Source organism: Notamacropus eugenii, chromosome 3 (assembly GCF_028372415.1).
Source record: "Notamacropus eugenii isolate mMacEug1 chromosome 3, mMacEug1.pri_v2, whole genome shotgun sequence".
Taxonomy (NCBI): Eukaryota; Metazoa; Chordata; class Mammalia; order Diprotodontia; family Macropodidae; genus Notamacropus; species Notamacropus eugenii.
Window position 1 is genome coordinate 225,065,290 of NC_092874.1, and position 19,748 is coordinate 225,085,037.

Genomic DNA, 19,748 nt, shown 5'->3' on the forward strand with positions numbered 1-19,748 from the left:
CAAGAAAAGAGGGACAAGCCTGCTCATATCTTCTCTTAGGAACCAAGTTTAGTCATTATCATTTTATAGCACTTGGTTTTCATTGCTTTGTTCTTTCTCTTTATTCTTTCCACCCTTTGTTCTTGGTCCTTTATTTCTGGTCCTTAGCTTTTTATCCATGGGGATTGAAAGAACATTTGAAAATTTTCCTTAGTGCTGTATGTCTTGTATCTCTCCACACACACACACATACACACACACACATACACACACACACACACTCCGTGGCCCTTGGTCATTTAATATTCTCCTCATATCGATTCTTCTCCTGTCCCCTAGTCTTATGTAAATCCCTTTCACCCCTTCAGCCACCCAAGACTAGGGACCCTTGAAAATTCTTCCTGTTTGAGATCATTTTGAATACAGCCCCCTTCTCATCACTACTACCACTATCCTGGAGGTTATTCCATTTTAACCACACCCTTGGCCAAGCCCTAATGAAAGGGTCTGGGAAGCTTATAAACTCAGGAATTTGCTAGATTCCAGGATATATCTAACAATTAAGGACCTAAACTCTCTCTTTTGTGAAAACTTTGCCCCTGGTGATGGCTTTTAACTCTTTTTCTCTGGCCTATTATTTCCCCACTCCTGTTACATGTTGGAAGTTGTCTTGGAACAGTCTGTCCCTATGCTCCCTCTATAGCATAGAGGGTTGGGCCACCCTACATCAGCTGTTGTGGAACATATTTTCTGTTTGGGAGGGGACCAGAATCCTGCCCTTAACCTGGAAGGTATAGTGAAATGGGAGTAGGGTCTCTATTCTAGGGCTATGTCATCTTCAGTGAGAGATGGGGAATCAGGAAGACAGAAAAGGTGGGATGAAGAATGTGTAAATAAGAAAGAAGACTGGCCTTCTACACCAATCATTCCCTTTCTCAGAAATAACCCTCCCTTTCTCTGCCCATCCATATCTCTTTCCTCCTCTTCTGAATCTTTCATTTATTGGAAGAATACCAACTATCTACTCAGTTCTGGAGCTTTAGAATGAGCAGTTGATCCACACCTTCGTTTCCCTTAATGGCTTTCACCATCCAAACAGAATTCATGAGTCTATATATGTTATACATGCACTTTAATAGACAATTTCCTAGAAGGCAAAGGAAGGGGTTAATACCTCAGGGGATAGCTTATATACACTATAGGAAAGGGCTACCAACAAAATAATATCAATTGTATCAGCAAGACACTGTTCCTAGGAGAGGAACTCTTCTGAAAGCGGTTGTGGAAATGACCTTGGAGAAATGGCATCGGGACTCAAATCTCCCATCTTCTTGCATGTAGAGAAGCCTTAATGTTCTGAATATCCTCAAGACGAAATAAGACTTGAACATCTCAGAAATCAGCACTGTTTCTTGCACATAGCAAAGGTCTGTTGAACTAAATTGTCTTGAAAGAGAGAGGCTTTGGCAACTGTATCTTGGACAGCAGAGCTAAGTGTCTATGAGTAGAATAAGACTTCTCTGAGAACCAATGGCTAGGCTAGGGTTTGGAGACCTAGGAGTGCCTGTTACCCCTCAGCAGCATCATAAGTATATCAAATGGGTAAAGAATACTAAAAGACTAGGCATCTGGGAGTGGAAAGATGATGCTGAATGTTGGCAGTAGTAAGAAGGCTAGGTCAGGATCCAAAGTGAAATGGAAGAGATGTTCTTGGAGGACCTCTAATGCTTGTAGCTCTTTCTAGAGGAGGTGGTAGAGACAAACTTAACGCTGGAATTACTACCGCCACCAAAGCCGCCTCCCAGGCCTCGGCCGCTGCTAGTGCTGAAGCTAGTGCTCCCCAGCCCTCCACCCAGGCTGTGCCCACCACTGGTGGTGTAGGAATAGCTGGTACCCCCACCCAATCCCAGGCTGGTGCCGCTGACACCACTGCCGCTTCCATAGCCGCTGGAGACAGTAGAGGTGACCACAGCTGCCGAAGGAAAAAGAGACCATCAGAAGCAGAAGCAGAGGTGGAGTCAGCTTACTCCTTAAGGACATTTGGGCAAGTGTCCAGAGGCCAAGATGCCTCTTGTTCTAAAAACCCTTGAAACCCACTTTGAGTTCTATGGAATAAAGGTCTAAACTGAATCTTATAGGGTCCAGGCTAAAAGGGAACCTCAGAAATTTACTCATTTATTGTTCTGATTCTAGGCTGGAAACTGTCTATATCAACTAGCTCTAGTTTAAGACTACATGGTGGTACAAAGGATTACAAAGAAAATATCTTGGTGCTAAAACATTCTACCTTCCAGAACAGGTCGAGGTAAAAGAATCAGTTACTTTTAAAATAATAATTATTTATTGTCGAATAATAATATAAATAATAACTATTTTTAAATAATTAAAATATTTTAAAATAATAATAAAACCATTTTAATAATATAGGCATAATAGATATTTAGATAATACATTAAATCTTGGAAAGAGCCTTACCAACACTTGAACCTCATAACAACCCTGCAGGGATTAGGTCCTCGATGTATTGCTATTTACATGTAACTATCAAGGAAACTGAGGGTCAGAAACATTAAATGAACTGCCTATGGTCACATAACTTGTAAGTGTCAGAAATGGGATGTGAATCCAGGTCTTCTTAACCCTAGATACTGCACTCCTATTACACCATAGTGCCTCATGCTAGGTGGCATTTATTTAGTATTTTCTCATTCATAAAGCACTTTATAAACAATTTATCTTATGTGTGATCCTCACAGCACCCCTAAGGCAAGTGCAGTTAGTCCCATTTTACAGGGTAGAAAACTGATGTTCAGCATAGTTAGATCAGGGATTGAACCAGAAACAGAATCCAGGTCTTTGGATTCCAAAGACAGTATTCTTTCCACCTCTCTGCATGGCACCTACAACATACTGACTTTTGCAAAACCTCCTAACCTTCAGGGCAGCAACAAAAATTGCAAAATGAAAACCCTGTCCAAATTATTTAACTGGTTAATAGCTCCCACCACCATCTCTTAGAGAGGTGCAAAAGATTGGAATTTATTGCAATGCCAAAAGAGATTATACTCACAGATATTAACTGGTGCAACTCCCTCTCCACTCAATCTGAGAAGAACAAAAGGAAGAAAGGCTATTATCTTGTGTTCAACGAATGTTGGCCTCTTAGAAAGACCCAAATAATAGCAATTGCAATTAAAATTACAATAATAATCATACAATAATTGAAATAATGTGTAGATTGAAGATGTAAAAAGAAAGGCAGCAATTTGGGCAATGGAATTTTATTTTCATAAAAACTCGTCAAACACCTCATGCAAAGGATCATTAGTCATATGTTGGCATCAAGGCAGAAGGTAAGACTTCTGGAAACCTGTCACATAAGGAGGGAACCTTTTTGTCTTAATAATGAGTTATTGCCAGATACTTGGCTAATGCTTAGGTTGGTATAATATCTTAGGAGAGCACTATGAGCAACAACAAAATCCAGAAGGAAATTACAAGTGATTCATATATAATGGAGCCCATTATTTCATTTTGGAAAAAAAAAAAAACCAGCTTGTGATTCCTTTGATTATAGGAGAGAATATTGATAGAATGCTCCACATAGTGCCTGATATATAAATGCTTATTCCCTCCCCTCTATAGCTCCCTTATGTCTCCTCCTTCCACTGATCCCCTTTTCATATCCTTATTCCTTTGACTTGACTCTGCGTGTGACAGTTCACAGGAGACTGTCATTCCTGTGTCTAACACTGCACTTTTACCAGACTGCCAAGGCACACTACCGCTCCTTTTCCTTCTGGAAAACCTGATATGAGATGGTTTATACTCTTATTTTAGCAATAGAGGTGGTCTTGTATGAGAACATTAATGGGTTCCTTTGCATTAGCCTCCATTCAGAAGCTAGGGCTCAGAATTCTAGAGTGTCATTGCTCCACTATCACCAAGCTCCCACCCAATTTTATTGATAAAGAAGCTGAGGCCAAAGAAAGGTAAGTGATTTGCCCAATGCCACACAGGTAGCAGTGGCAGGAGCTGAGCTGGAACTTGTGTCTCTTGACTTCCATTCCACTGTTCTTTCCATACTCGCTGCCTCCCACATCTGGAAACTTGTCAGACAACCAGTAGAATTTTTTTTTTCACAAGCATCAATTATTAGGCCCAAGGTGAGACCTGGATTCTGTGCCATGTTGAAACCAGGTTTGAAGAGCTAAGAAGAAATCATCCTGGCATCAAGGACAGAAATCAGCCCCAGTTTTTTCCCTTAGAAGGGACTCAGGGAGTACAAAACATACTGTTGGCATTAGTCACTGACTGGCCTGCATACATGGGTATTCATTATGTGGTATTTTCCAGAAGAACTGCAGAGACCTGAATCCTTGGAAACCCTGCTTAGTCACCAGACATTAGCAGGTAATGTCCAACCTGCCTTGGGGACAAATGTGGTTTTAGGTTCTCCTACCTGCATTCTTCTCCTTCCAGCAACTTCCTGTAGGTGGCGATCTCGATATCCAGGGCCAGCTTAACATTCATTAGCTCTTGGTACTCCCGAAGCTGGCGCGCCATATCTTGTTTAGCTTTCTGCAGGGCTTCTTCAAGGTCTACCAGCTTGGCCCGGGCATCCTTGAGAGCCATCTCACCACGCTGTTCAGCATCAGCGATGGATGTCTGCAAATTGGCACACTGTGGGGAGAATATGGGGCATGTATAATTAAATTTCAGATGTACACTAGACCTTTAAAAAAGGCAGTCTGATACCTTTGTTTTGCAGTTGACAAAGCTGAGGCCTAGGGAGGTGGATGACTTAATCAGGGTACCAGAACAAGTTAATGGACAGCTGAGATTGCAGTCTGGGTCCCTCGGTTCCCAGGCTCGCAATCATTTCAGCGGAGCACACTGATTTACTTTGTACATAACTCACAAAGCTTCTCTTGCTTCTTGAGTGGAAATCCCATGAGCAGACAAGGATCACTCCAGAAAGAAAACAACTATTTTTTTCAAGAGCTTATGGAAATATTAAATCTGCTCTTTTTGTGATTTTCCAGTAAAATCTAAGATACTCAAAGGTAATGATTGCTTTTCATTTAGTCTCATAGGTGCTTGATTATTGCTTGATTTGAACTGAATAGCATTTGTCTCCCCCAAAAAGAAAGACTAAATATGACTTGAGCCTATTGATACCGTCTCCAGTATTTTGGAGATTTTCTCCAGATTACTTGAGAACCTTGTACAATTTAAGGGGGAGGAGGAACAGTGGCTATGAGTGAGCTCTACCCACCCTTGTGCAGTTTTTAGGTTCAATACCAGTCCTGGAGATCCAGCCCTAGGGGCTACACTGAGGTTCAATTTGTACATATTTCTGACCAGTGGACAAGAGATCCCTTTGGAGCAGCTGAGACCTTACCTGCTTCTTGGCACTGTCAATCTCAGCTTTCAGCCTCTGGATCACCCGATTCATCTCAGCAATTTCGTGCTTGGTGTTGCGGAGGGCATCTCCATGGCGTCCAGCTGTGACCTGAAGCTCCTCATACTAGGGCCACAAGAGCAAACTTAGTCAGTTTGTCCATGCCCTGAGCACTCTCTGTATGAAGAGCTTTATTTGGTACATCGATAGGATCATACATGTAAAGCTAGAAGGGACCTTTGGTGTCCTCGACCCTGATGCTTTCATTTTAGAGTTGAGGAATGGGAAGCCCAATGCCACACACTGGCAGAGATTCAAACCCAGATTAGCTCATTCTACATCCAGCACCCTTTGCTTTGTAGTATGCTTCCTCTAAGACTCAGATAAAAATAGAAAACATAGCTCTTCCCCTAGAAATGAGGATAACCAGTCTAATAGAGGAGCTGGGATACATAGCCCAGACATAGAAACAGACAGACAAGGTCAGAATAAGGAATGACAAAAAAGCCATGAATACCATTGTTAGAGAAAGAAGTCCAGAAAGGATGGATGTTAGGGAAAGCTACCATTTTCTCTGGTTATCTTTCCTCAGCTATAACCACTTAGTTATCATATGCACTCTCTACTTTTGTACTTTTTCCAAGGGGACCTTTTAAAAATACACTTGTATTCTTATTGTCTAGCATGGTATCCAGGTACGTGGTATCCAGTAGGTGCTTAATAAGCATTTGTTTTTTGGTTGATTGATTTACATTTCTGTCCTTTCTTTACCTTTAACCCAGACTATTAGCAGCCCATAAGTTATGTCCTTATTCCCTCTACATTTTCACATATCATATATGATATAATGCCCCCCTCCATAGGAGTAGCCCCCAATAACTTAAAGACAATCAATCTACTGTGACCATGTTGTGTGCTGGTCATATCTGAATTGCCGAACCCAATGAGTATGGCTCATTTGGTTGCCTTTGGTGAGAATGCTTTCAAGCATTATCATACAAGTCCGAGGTCCCAGATTCCAAAGGAGTTAGTTTACTCATCTACATACTGTGACTTCATTATCATGAAAGCTGTGAGGAAGACAATGCACTAGAACCCTGAGACATCCACTACTCACCTTGGTCTGGTACCAAGACTCTGCCTCTGCTCGGCTGTGATTGGCAATGTCCTCATACTGAGCTTTGACCTCAGCGATGATACTGTCCAGGTCTAGGTTTCGGTTGTTGTCCATAGAAAGCACCACAGAAGTGTCTGAGATCTGAGTTTGCATCTGGCTTGACTCCTACCAAGTCAGAAAGTCCAAGGTCTTAACCACAAAGGACCTAGAAGGCCTAGAGTCTTCCCTTGAATCTAGTGCAATATTCTCTTTTATAACATTCCTGGTAGATGGTCCTGTAGCCCTGAGTAGAGAATCTAATAACAGATGCCTAAGAATACGTTTCTCCTTTAGATTTTAATTTTTTCAATGACCAAAATTCTGTTTTTCTTTCCTTCCCACCACCCCTCACTTAAAAAAAGAAAGAAAAGAAAAACAATAACAAAATTCTTGTAGCAAATATACACAGTCTTACAAATTTTCACATTGACCATGTACAAAAAATATGTCTCATTCTGCATGCTGAGTCCATGACTCTTCAAATAGAAGGCCATCCTTTGAAATTTCTAGTCCAGAGAAAGAACTGATAAATAAAGTATATAGAGCAATTTGACATATTTATGACTATTTGTGTCTAGTGGTAGCCATCTCTAGAGTGGGTGGATGAGGAAAAAAAAGAAAAATGAAATCTCCATGATAACTATTATACATTTAAAAGGAATAGCAAGTTGTACGTAATAAATTTGCAGTTTCATGTACAATCATCTTTTTAGTGTATCATGCTTTATTCCATAAATTAAAAATAAAATTTTAAAAAAAGATTTCTATCCCAAATGATCAATGCATCGTCTAAGGATATGAACTGGCAATTCTCAAGGGAAGAAGACCAGAAGTAAGCTTTTCCTCTTTCTTTCTTTGAATCAAATTAGCTGGTAGTTTATCTACTTCATTTTTTTTAAACCCATCTCCTGGTTGTATTGGTTCAGTGGGTTTTTTGTCCAATTTTGCTCAATTTTTTCCTTGATTTTCTTGATTTATATTTTAGTATTTAATTGGGTTTTTAAACATCTGTTGGTTTTCTAGTATTTTTAGTTGCATTTCCAATTTATTGACCTCTTTATTGTTAATAAAAAATATTTAGAGAAATAGATTTTCTGCTTAGAACTGCAAACAAAAAATATTTCTAATTTCTTCATTGTCTCAAAACTACTCACAGAAACTTTCTGGGACATTGGCTAAAATGAGGTAGATATAAAGCACTTGATAGTTCAAGGTAATAGATGTCCATCATCATTCTTCTTATTACAACTTCAGACCCTCTCGGGATTAAAACAAAGTGCCCACCATCCCATTCCTAAAGGTCATTTCTGTATACAGGCTCTGGGATTCACAAGGGAATATGATTTGCATTAAACTACAAGGATTTCCATATATTCTTTGCTTTTACCTACCTTGAAGGTTTCCTTTATTCTCAGGCAATATTCAGGGTAAGACCCTCTATACCCTGCATTCCTCCTCCCTCTTACTGACTTAGGAGCCTAACTACTAAAAGAGACTTAGAGTAGAACTCTTCCAGAGGCTAGTGACTGAAAAAAGTGGCTAGGATGTGAGTTCTCCAGAACGATGCCCAGTATTCTGACATGTGGGGAGTTGTCCTGCCTTGAGGGAAAGTTACTCAGAACAGGGTTCAGGAGGGGCTCAAGGTATCTTCCCAGGGATATCTCAAATTCCTGCTTGGAGAGTGCTAGATAATCTGTATTGAGGAGATGATGTTTCCTGAGTATTCATTTGGATTACAGCTTCATTCATTAGGATCTCAGGATCATAGATTTAGAGCTAGAATGGTTTTAAAAGCCAAGGAGTCCAACTTCTTTATTTTATATCTATAGAAAATGAAGCCCAGAGAGTTGTTCAAGGGACTTGTCCAAGGTCACATAGGTAATAAAGGTATAGATAGGCTTTGAACTCAAGTTCCCTGACTCTAGTACTTTTTTCCCTGAACCATGTTCCCTTCCTCTTCTCCATCTCTAGGTAGGAAAATGTGTTATGCATATATTCATATACATATAGATGTAAATAACTTTTCTATCTGGAATATATATGTGTATGCATATATACACACACACATGAGTGTTCCTTACCATTTCATACAGCGTCTGCAGAAAGTTTATCTCATCTGTCAAGCTACTGACATGGGCCTCCATTTCCATCTTGTTCATATAGGCACCATCAACATCCTGAAAAGATACCATTGGATGTTTAGCCACAAGCTTGTGTCCATAACCTCATAGGAATCAGATGGCAAAGAAAAGAAAGAAGTCAGATTGTATGCCTAAAGGAAATTGTAAGCCTCCCTTTTCTGGTCCCTTTATGGGGATTTCCATACAGTGTGTGTGTGTGTGTGTGTGTGTGTGTGTGTGTGTGTGTGTGTGTGTGTGATGGGGTACAGGGGGAGAGTACAGAGAGCACATTGTGAACACTAGCATCCTTTGAACTGAGGGAAGGAAAGAGCTGATTTAGCATAACTATGCTGAATATAATCTGAGAACAGTGGGCATCTGGGCAGATCAGGTGCTTTCTGTTTGTTTGTTTTAGAACTAGGTTTATAAGAGATTGCACCATCTGTTGACTTCCCAAGTATTGAGGGTAGGAAGGGGATCCCCAGAACTCAAGGTGCAATTTAAGTTTCCTCCCCTTTTTAGATTTGATTCTGACTCTCACCTTTTTCAGGGCCACAAACTCATTCTCAGCAGCAGTGCGTTTGTTAATTTCATCTTCAAACCTGTTGGGAAAGAGGAGAGATGCTTGAGCAATTGAACCATCCTCATCTGAGTGTGTTGCAAGTCATTAAGAAGGCTGTTACGATGGGTTGAGTCCGAACGCCTGATAACAAGCTCGTCTCTTCTGCCAACTTAATCAGAGACTCCAGATGAATCACATATCCCCTGTTTCTTCTTTTATAAAAGGAAAGCAGTTTCTTCTTCAGCCAGAAGGTTTTTTATAAGAGCATGGACATGCATGGAGCTCATGGAATTAAAAGCATAGGTGCGATTTCTGTTTTTTCTGAAATCTAACCTCCCTGCACAATTTTTCTTTGGAGTGTGTCTTCTCTTAGTACCTGCTGTGTCTGGGAAAGGAATTGGGACTTCCACTGAGTATCTGTTAAAGGAGCTGAGCCAAAGATGTTTAGAGTCCATGGAGAGAAGACTCATAAAGGAAATAGATTTGACTTCTTCTGCTCAATTTCATATTGCAGAAGTAGGAATGATGAAGGAAAAATGCTGTTTAATGCAAGAAAAAACCCAATATGAGTTCTCTGAAAGAGCTGGTTTAGGACTGGGGGAAGGGAGGAGCAAGAATGTATTAAGTATCCTCTACTTGACAGACATTATGCTAAGAAAACCCTCTCATGGATCCCAAAGTCAGGGTAAAATAGTATCTAATATTTTGGAACACAATTATTACTAGCAATACACCTTTCTAGTTATGACTAACAATCAGTGCTGGCCAGAAGAATGGAGGCCTAGAATTAAGTCATTGTTGCTACTGCTTCAACCTTATGGGGACAATCTCTTCAAGCCTACATGGCATCATCATGAAGCCACATGTCTCTCCCCTACCCCAGGAGAACAGTGCTTGGGTAGCTGGTTGTATACATATTCTTCACTTACTTGGATTTATAATCTTCCACAACATTCTCCATGTTCCTCAGTTCAGAGTCAATCCTCCCCCTTCCATTTTTTAAGGTATCTAGATATTGTCGGAGGTTATTAATGTATTTTTCAAAAACTGGCTCGACATCTTGCTTCACGGTCTTCATCCCCTGCTCCTGGAGCAATGTCCATTTGGTATCTAGTACTTTGTTCTGCTGTTCCAGGAACCTCACCTGGAGGTCATTCAAAGAAGGTTAAGTATAGAGAAGTGAGGACAGGGAGAGTTTCTACATATACTATCCACACATATGGACAGCATCCACCTAAAATCTTCATGCAGAAAATATTTTAGTCACAACACCAATTTAAAACAGAGAAAAACATGAAGGAATCCTCCAGAACTTTGGCAGAACTGAGATGAAAGTACCAGTGTGGAGCCCAGTGGCTTATGGGAGAAGCTGCATTGTTTGGATTCTTTTGGGCAAGTTCAGGAACATCAATTGAGCTAATTCTCCCCAGTGAGCAAAGGTCCTGAAAGATTTCTACATTGTGGAAGTTTTCATGCTCTACATACAGCAAACACCCCCACCCCCATTCCCATTCTTATCATCTTGATCATATGGTTTTTCACCCAGAAATAGTTGGAATCAAGTTCCATAGACTCATTGAATGGTGAGAGGAAGTCATGGGATTGGAAGACATTGCCCCAGTGGCATAAAAGGCAAGTATATAGTAGGTGCTCCATAACTATTTATTGAATGAATGAACTTGAATTTTTGTACTTCCCCAAGAAAAGGAAGCATATTAGTAGCCTGAATCAATAGAAGTCTGCCCAGTGACCAAGTACCATAGGGATCGTCTTTTTTTTGTAGTGTTCATCCAACTTTACTAAGAAGAATCAAATCTTGTGTCTTACCTTGTCAATGAAAGAGGCAAACTTGTTGTTTAGGGTCTTGATCTGCTCTCGTTCCTCCTTCCTCACCCTCTGGATGGTGGGGTCGATTTGCAGGTTAAGAGGAGCCAGTAGACTCTGGTTCACAGTGACCTCTTGAATGCCTCCGGGGGGACAGGCAGGGAACCCAGCACCCCCATAAGCACCCCCAACCCCAGCTCCAAAACTAAGTCCACTTTTAATGCTACTACCAAAGCCATATCCACCCGTTCTCCCACTAAATCCACTCCGAAAGCCACTATTGGACCCACTGATAGAGATTCGCTTTGACCCATTGAGATTGTAGAGACTTCGACTGCCAAAGCCAGTTCCCACACCGCTGATCCTCCCTAAACCTCCATGGCCTCCTGATGAGCGAACCATGGAGATGGAGCTGAAGTGGGAGCGCCCAGCAGTAGGGGTGGTGGCAGAGGCAGCACTGAAGCCCCTTCGACTCCCTGTCTTAAAGGTGACAGTGGACTGACGAGACATGGTGGGATGAAATAAGATGGCCAAAAGAAATGCTGAGTGGGAAAGTAGAAAGAGAGGAGACACTATGGTTGAGAAGCTGGAGGTCCCCTCAGTTTTTATGGGTGAGTAGAAGGAGGCGGGTTATTGCTAAATGAAGGAGGGCTTACTGATGACATCCTCTTGGCATTTGCCAACATTGAGCTCACAGCCAACTCCTGGTTAGAAATGGTGTAAAAGTCATTGGTGCCTTGGCATCCTGCCCTGTGTGGAAATTGACTTCCAGTCTCAACATGATCTGCAGACAAACAAGAGGCATGCTAATTGCTTTAAGTCATGTCCCAGTCATGCACTCTATAATGAAGACAACAGATACAACTGTTAGCACAACTAAGATGCCTCCTTACTGAGCTGCTGACTCTCTTCTGTTCAAACACACTATGTCAGTACAAGCCACTATTATTGGTTATTTCCTCTTTGTTGAACTACTTCCCATCTCTGAGGATTCTTCTAACTTTTACTGCCCAATTCCTCTGACCTGAGGAGGGGAAGGTCACCCACTTTCCCATCCCCAAATTCTACTTTTTCCTTCACTTCAATCTATGTTCAAACAAACATTTATTTCCTTCCTTGCAAACTCTGATCTACGCTCACCTTCTGTAGGAAACTACCAAGCTCTTCTCATGCTTTAATATTGCATCATCTCAATATTTGGTTTACTTTGTCTGCCATATTGGTATCTGTTCCTCTTTTAAATAGTTTTGGGAGAGTGTACATGTGCACATACATGCACACATATACACATACATGCACATAGTTCCTCTGCCAAACACTGGATTGGGAATCAGAAGACCTGGATTTGTTTGCTGGTTCTTCCACTAATCATCTATGTGACTTTGGGTAATTGACTTCTTTCTTGGGACCCTCAGTTTCCCTTAAAATGGGAATATTAGTATATGTGCTACCTTCACAATGTGTCATTGTGAAGATAAAGTGTGATGCAAAAGTTAGACCAAAAAGTTACACATGTATTTGAATGTACTCATATGTGTGAGCTATGATGATCTCATTATTGTAGCTTACCATGAACAGGCTTCAAGAATAATGACCATGTTTTCTCTTTCCAAATCAACCATCTGGACTTCTGGAGGCCCAGATGGTGGAGTAATCAGTAATTGCTATCTCCCTCCCCTTGTTGACTTTGAAGAACCCAGAGAATATCTCTCCAGGAAAAGTTCTGAAACAATGGGAGCAGCAGAAGGGGTAAACAGTCTCTTAGCCCGTGAGGCTAGGAAAATCACTAAGAAGGGTCCTTCTTGCTGTGGCTGAAGGGGACCAGTGCAGGACTAGAGCTGTCCCACACAGCCCCACCTCAGCAAACTGGAAGAAGATCCTGAGCCCCAGCGGGGCGAAGCCCACAACCACCAACACCAGGATCCCAGGAGTGCCTCAGCACTCCAGGGGAATTGGGAAGACACTAGTGCAGATGGATCACCAACCACTGAGCTTGCCTATACTCTAGCTCAGCAGAGAAGACCTCCTGAGGCCAGACCACCCCTCCCCCACACTTAACACAGCTAGCTCCAGGGTAACTCTGGGGAAACCCAAAAAGACTTCACTTGGCCTCTGCTTTCCAACACCAGCCAGCTCAACATCAGGTAAGCTGCAACATTTTAGCTTCTAGCTAAAAGAACCAGAGACCACAACACACAAACCTTCGAATTTTAGGCACAAGAACTGTGGGACAGAGTCCCCTGTGCTCCAGATGCAGAGATCTACTTTAAAAGCCAGGATCATTATGAGTTAGAACAAAGCAGAAAAGAAAAGACCATAGAATCTTTCTATGGGGCCAAGGGCCAAAACAGGAATACCAAAGAGGCCAGTATTGAGACTGTACTCCCATCTGAAACTTCAAAAGGGAATATGAACAGGTCTGAAGCACAAAGAACATTCTTGGAAGAGCTCAGGAAGGACTTTAAAAGCCAAACTAGCCATCAGCCATATGTCTACTGAATGCTAGTTCTCAATCCAATACATTGTCCAGGGCTTTGAAGGTACTAAAGAAGTCATAGACATGGTCCCTATCTTCAAAAGGTTAGCAGTCTCCCTAAGGAAGCAAGCTAGATAATCATAAGACAGAGGAATAGTCAAGTGCACATTTCTAATCTTCCCTAGTCATGTCTTCCAATAAATCATAGTACTGTTAAGAACTACAAGGGACTTCAAAGACCATCTAATCCAACCTGCTCTCCAATTCATCGTTAATATTAGTTTATTAACTGCCTACTATGTGCTAGAAAGTGTGTTAGGCTACAGCGATACAAAGACAAAACAACGAAATAATCCCTATTTGCAATCAGCTTACATTTTACTGAGAGAGCAAACAAGTATATATAAAAATATATACCACATTAATATAAAATTCATCAACAGATGTGTGTGTATATATGCATATATACACACAGTTAAATATAAACTACTCTGAAAGAAAAGGCATCAGTTACAGGGGGTAGGGATGAGAATCAGGAAAGAATACAGAAGATGGTACCTGAGATGCATCGTAAGGGAAGAGAGAGACTCTGTAAGGTGAAGGTAAAGTCAGTGCCTGCCAGGTATGGTGGATGACCAATGCAAAGGCACTCATCACACCCAAGAGGAAACTGAGGTTGAGGGAAGTTAAGTGACTTGTGCCAGATCACACACTGATTAAAATTTCAGGCAGCATTAAACCCATTTTCTTAGATGTCAATGAAAACTTAACTCCTTCATGAAATATAGTCTATTAAACTCCATTCTTTTCTCTTTACCATCCTGGAGGCCTCCTTGTACTTACTGCTTCATTACCCAGGTCCCTAGATTTAGCACAGGGAGGGACCTTAGAAGTCATCTAGTCTAACCCACTTATATCACAGATAAAGAACAGCCACAGAGTAAATGACAGATTTGAGATTTAAAGTCAAGTCTTAAAGCCCTGACAAGTTGCTCCTCATTCTAACCTTGTGTCTTCAAAAATTCTGTGTCCTACAGCTTAACGTTCATCTTCATCCCTCACTAATTAGAGTGAGAAGTCCCTGAGGGTAAGAGGCTATGTGTATATATACACACATGCACACACATACACGTATATGCCCACATATATGTAAATGCATGCACATGTATACACATGTACATATATACATGTATGTGAATATGTATATATGGATGTGTATGGATGTATGTATATATGTATATATTTCCCCTGGATCCTACCATAGGGTGAAAAAGGGCACACAGAATAGGCTTTATCTAATGTTGACCTCTTGGCACCCTCTCCCTATGAAGTATGGCCCAGCAGAAGGGTGTTGGCAAGGGATGGTCTGGTAAGATTCTCCCTCGGTCAGTAGGGCAATGAGACATCCTTATGGATGGTTTTCATCTCAGGGATGAGACCAAGGGGGATGTTCTCCTACAGCACTACTTTGTGAAACCCTCTCCTGCCACAGGGAACCTATGAATCATAGCATCTGTTGATACAGGTCACAAAGAACCACAGAGCATCTCTCATCTTGTTAATGTGCCCAGGTCTCACCAAGTTGCCATAAAGGGGTGGTGTGTGTTGCCTGAGTGGAAATAATAATTGTCTTTGTTTTCTATAAACCTCCTTATCAAGGATAATCTTTCTCCCAGAAGAAGGAACATTTGTTTCCTGAGAGGTGCTGAATGGCTACATGAAGAGCTTTCCATAGAACAAAGACAGGCAGAGGGTTAAAAGCAGAGTGTAGCTTGGCTTCATTATCTCAGCTTATCTGGCATGCCTATCAGATGGGAGACAGTTACAGTATTCTCTAGCTGACTCTCCCCGTGTGGGAATCTGGCTGGGATTGGACCTCTCTAGGTCATCCTACTTCTTTCCTGGATCTTGTCCTAGGAGCTCTGTTCCCAAGCACTGTTGTCCTGGGTTTTCTTCAGGTGCCACCTTCAAGGTGGGGTGAGCTCACTGTTTCCTCCAGAAACGTGGAAAGGTTTTCCACTGAAAGTGCCATTTGCCCATTTCAATCTTATTTCACTCATCAATGGAAATAGACAAGCTTTTTAACCTATCCTCATTTCATTTTTTAATGGTATTTATTTTTCCAATGACATGTAAAGACATGTTTTTAGGAGCAAATAACAAGTTTATTTGGTGAAAGTGGAGAGCAAATAGGTCCAAGAGGACTTATGGTGGGGGTTGAAAGTAAAGATGTTGGTAACCCCTGAAAGTGTTAGTTGCTTCAAGGGCAAGAGAATGATTTTCATGCTGAAAAGTTAGGGGGTTCTTTGTGGAAATCTCAGCCATTCAACACCATCTAGACTAACTCTTCATAGTTGATACAACTATTCTTGTCCTCATGCCTAAAACCAACACTTCTACTTCTTCCTCTATCATCTTCTCAGCTGTGGAGGGGACCAGAACTCTCAGGGAATCAGTAGGGAAGGACCCCCAAGGACAAGAGGAAACCTAGAGGTCTGGAGTTGGTGGGAGGAGGCATTACCCAGGGTGATGAGGACATGTCGTATTTCAGCCCCCATGACTGTGCTGTTCCCTTCCTTATCAAACACCCGAAGCCCTTCCACATAGGCCTGATATGTGCTCTGATCCTTATTCTTTGCCACGGTCTGCAGCATTGGTAGAAAGTGTTCAAAGTCCAGCACCTTCACATTCATCTCATCACTCTTGGGATTCCCTAAGACCTTGAGCACCTCGAGCATTGGTGGAGTTCTAGTCAAGGGCTTTCATCATGTCCCCACACTGGCTATATAAGATCTTTCCATCCCCTGCTTGATCAAACAGCTGGAAGGCCTCCTTGAACTCCTCCATGAAGTCTTGGCCAGGCAGCTCACTCATACTGTTGCTGCTGTATGTAATCAAGACAATTTCTAACATTCATTGCTTTATAACATTTTGAGTTCCAAATTTTTCTCCTTTCCTCCCTTTCCTCCTCGCTTTCCAAGACAGAAGCAACTTTATATAGGTTAGATATGTGCAATCATGCAAAACATATCTCCACATTAATCAAGTTGCCTTGCTTCTTTTTGACCTTTGATCCTAAACTTTTCTTCTACATCCCTGAACCTCCCTGCCAGACTGTTACCTCTTCCTTTTAGAGACAGTTCATTTCCCACCTACCCCCAAGTCTTTCTGCAAATTGCTATTCTGACCTGAAATTCTCACTTTGTCTGTCTGCCAAACCATGTCCCTTGCCTCTCTCAAGTTCCTACCTAAAACTTAATTCAACCTGGTTTAAATAGACTCCCCTCTGCTGATCTCTGCTTTTTCCTACCCACATGAGTTTCTGCTAAAATATTTTTATTGTCTATCCTTCCTTCCTTCCTTTTTCTTTCTTTCTTTCTTTCTCTCTCTCTTTCTTTCTCTCTCTCCTGTCTCTCTCTGTCTCTGTCTTTCTCTGTCTCTGTCTGTCTGTCTGTCTATCTCTCTCTCTCTCCCTCTCTGTCTCTCTCCTGGATCTTTGTGTTACCTTCAAAAGACAATCCTGTTACCTTCTTCCTCTGGAGAATCAGCACTCTGGATAGTGTTTTGGACCTGGGAGAGGAAAGAGTTCACTCTAGGTCAGATGTTCTTAATCTGTTTTGGGGTCATGGACCCCTCTATCAATCTGATGCATCCTGTAGACCCCTTTAAAGAATAATGTTTTTTAAATAAAATGAGATAATAGCAATAACAATAATAATATTGTTATATATTGGCTAGCATCTATAGACCACTAAAAGGCTTGCAAAGCATTCTATAGGCATTGTTTCATTTGATCCTCACAAGAACCCTGGGAGGTAATTGTTATTATTAGCTCCATTTTACAGATGAGGAAACTGAGGCAGATAGGTTAAGTGACTTATCCAGGGTCAAATATCTAGGTCACATACATCTGAGGCTGGATTTGGACTTTAGTCTTTTTGACTCTGGGTCCAGTGCTTTACCCACTGAGCCCCTTGGATATAAGTCATTTTGCAAACCTTATAGCACTGTATAAATACATATAATTACAAAGAAAATCAGTTATATAATAGTACCTACCTCCCAGCATTGTTGTGAGGATCAAATGAGATAATATTTGTTAAAAAAAATTAGGTCAGTGTCTGACATATAGTAGTCCCTTAAAAATACCTGTTTCTTTTCTACCTTTTATGAATCTCGTTTTCAAAGTAATTTTTCTATCCAACTTCACTGGTGCCCTGAAATCTATCCGCAGACTCCTTGGATATCTATGGACCCCAGGCTAAGAATTACTGATCTATATTGTTGACTATACAACAAGATAGACTCCAAATTCTAGCAATTATAATCTTGAGTCAAGACTCATTCTTTTGCTCATACTATCTAGGTTATTTTAGAGGTATATCTGGAACTAGTCTCCTCCGAAAAGTGATTATACTTGATGGATCTTAAGTCAGAGGATTATTTTACATGCCTCTGGGGTGCAACCTTAGGGGAGTCTCTTCTCATGTCCTCCTACTCCAAGGATTCTAAGTGGGTTAGAGAAGTGTGTCAGGCCACCATGGAGTTTGGGAAAGAGAGGGCAAGAGGAGATAAGAATGGAGTTGGGTTGCCCTGCTAGAGGGCTCAGTGTGTGTGGGGGAAGTAGTAGGTAGTCTAAGTGAGTAACCATGGCCTGTGATCTAGATGAGTGGGAGCACTGAATTGAAGACTGCATGCATTGAATAGAGGCTTTCTCCCAGGCTCATAATCTCTTAGAGGCTCCTCTACTCTCTGGGAGAAGTCCTAGCTTCCAGAAAGATCATAAAGTTTATTCAATGCCCTGTGGAAAAAGAAAAATGGGAAATGCAGAGATAGCAAAGGCCAGGGACAGCTATGGGATAATCTCTTAGTCTCCATCTCTATAGGTAGGAACCAAGAAATTAGGTCCTACCTGTGAAAAGGCAGCACCATGCCAACTGAAGATAGTTTTGTCCTCTTGAACTCACTGCAGAGAAGAAGCAGGTCCCATAACACTCGCTATATCAAATCAGAGAAGTCCTAAACATCATATTTATGAACACCAACTATCTCTAGACTCTCTCTTGGAATATGAAACATAGTGAACAGACAAGCTCCCAGGAATCTGATCGGAAGGCTCAGTTGAGTCATTGTTCAATTTATAACCTTGCCTTCCCATAGAAAGAACCAGAATTCTGTGGCAAATGCTGCTTCCCATAGTTGGCCTATCTCAAGTTTGCAGAGTGGCAGTAATTCCAGGTAGCATGTGTTGAAGTACTGTATGTCTATCCAGAAGACTTGGGTTCTAATCTTAGCTCTGCCACTTAACATTCCTGTAAATAAATACCGTCATCACTGAGCCTCAGTTCCTTCATTTGTAAAATCGTTAATAGTATCTTGCATTATCTGCTTTACACGGTTATTGTGATGGTCCAATAAGTCCTTTGTCTATGTCAGGACATTTGTAAACCATTAAATCCTATGTATGAATAAGCTAGAATTTTTTCCTCTCGATCTCTCATAATCAATTCCCATCTAATCCAATGCCCCAGTTCTAATCTATAATTCCCTTGCTCATAAACTTTCAATGACCTCCTATTACTTCTAGATTAAAAACACAACTGATGCTTAAGCTTCTCTGCTATATGGCTCCAATGAACCCTTTCAATCTTATTTCACAGTGTTCCCCTTTATGTACTCTATGTTCCAATAAAACTACCCTGGACAAACAAAGCTGTTCCTCAAACTTGGCATTCCATCTACCACTGCTATGTTCCTGTGTGAACTGATACACTAGGTTGTAACTCCATCCTTCCAGAATCCTTATCTTCCTTCAAGGCTTTGCTCAGGTAGAACCTCTTCTATGAAACCTTCCTCGATCTTCTTAGTCACTGGTTCTCTCTCTGCTCAAATAACCTTGCATATATTGATCTCTGGTCAGTCATGTTATGTCCTCTGATAGCAGGAGTTCTTAACCTTTTCTATGTCCTGGGTCCCTTTGGCAGCCTGGTCGAATGGACCTTTTCTCAAAGTAATGCTTTTAAATACATAAAATAAAATGCATAAGATTATGAAGTAAACCAATTATACTGAGATGCAGTTATCAGAACTTTTAAAAGTTGTCACCATTTGGGTATGATGATATAATTCCTGTGTATGCCTACATGTCATTCCTGTTAACTGGGGGAGGCTGAGGCTGGCAGATGACTTGAGTTCTAGAGTCCTGAGCTGCTATTGGGCTACAGCCA

General features: G+C 41.3%; 1 protein-coding gene and 1 pseudogene across 1 annotated transcript; both read right to left on the bottom strand.

The window, feature by feature from the left end:
• Positions 1–1,094: 1,094 nt before the first annotated feature.
• On the bottom strand, positions 1,095–11,606 carry LOC140534098 (keratin, type II cytoskeletal 75-like). The gene is made up of 9 exons (XM_072654739.1): positions 11,049–11,606; positions 10,151–10,365; positions 9,201–9,261; positions 8,621–8,716; positions 6,501–6,665; positions 5,384–5,509; positions 4,442–4,662; positions 3,050–3,084; positions 1,095–1,951 (listed from the first exon to the last, which is right to left on the bottom strand). The coding sequence occupies exons 1-9, from the start codon at positions 11,553–11,555 to the stop codon at positions 1,701–1,703; spliced, it is 1,677 nt and encodes a 558-aa protein (XP_072510840.1). The 5' UTR covers positions 11,556–11,606; the 3' UTR covers positions 1,095–1,700.
• A 4,232-nt stretch (positions 11,607–15,838) lies between these two features.
• On the bottom strand, positions 15,839–16,395 carry LOC140531972 (myosin light polypeptide 6-like; annotated as a pseudogene).
• Positions 16,396–19,748: the final 3,353 nt, after the last annotated feature.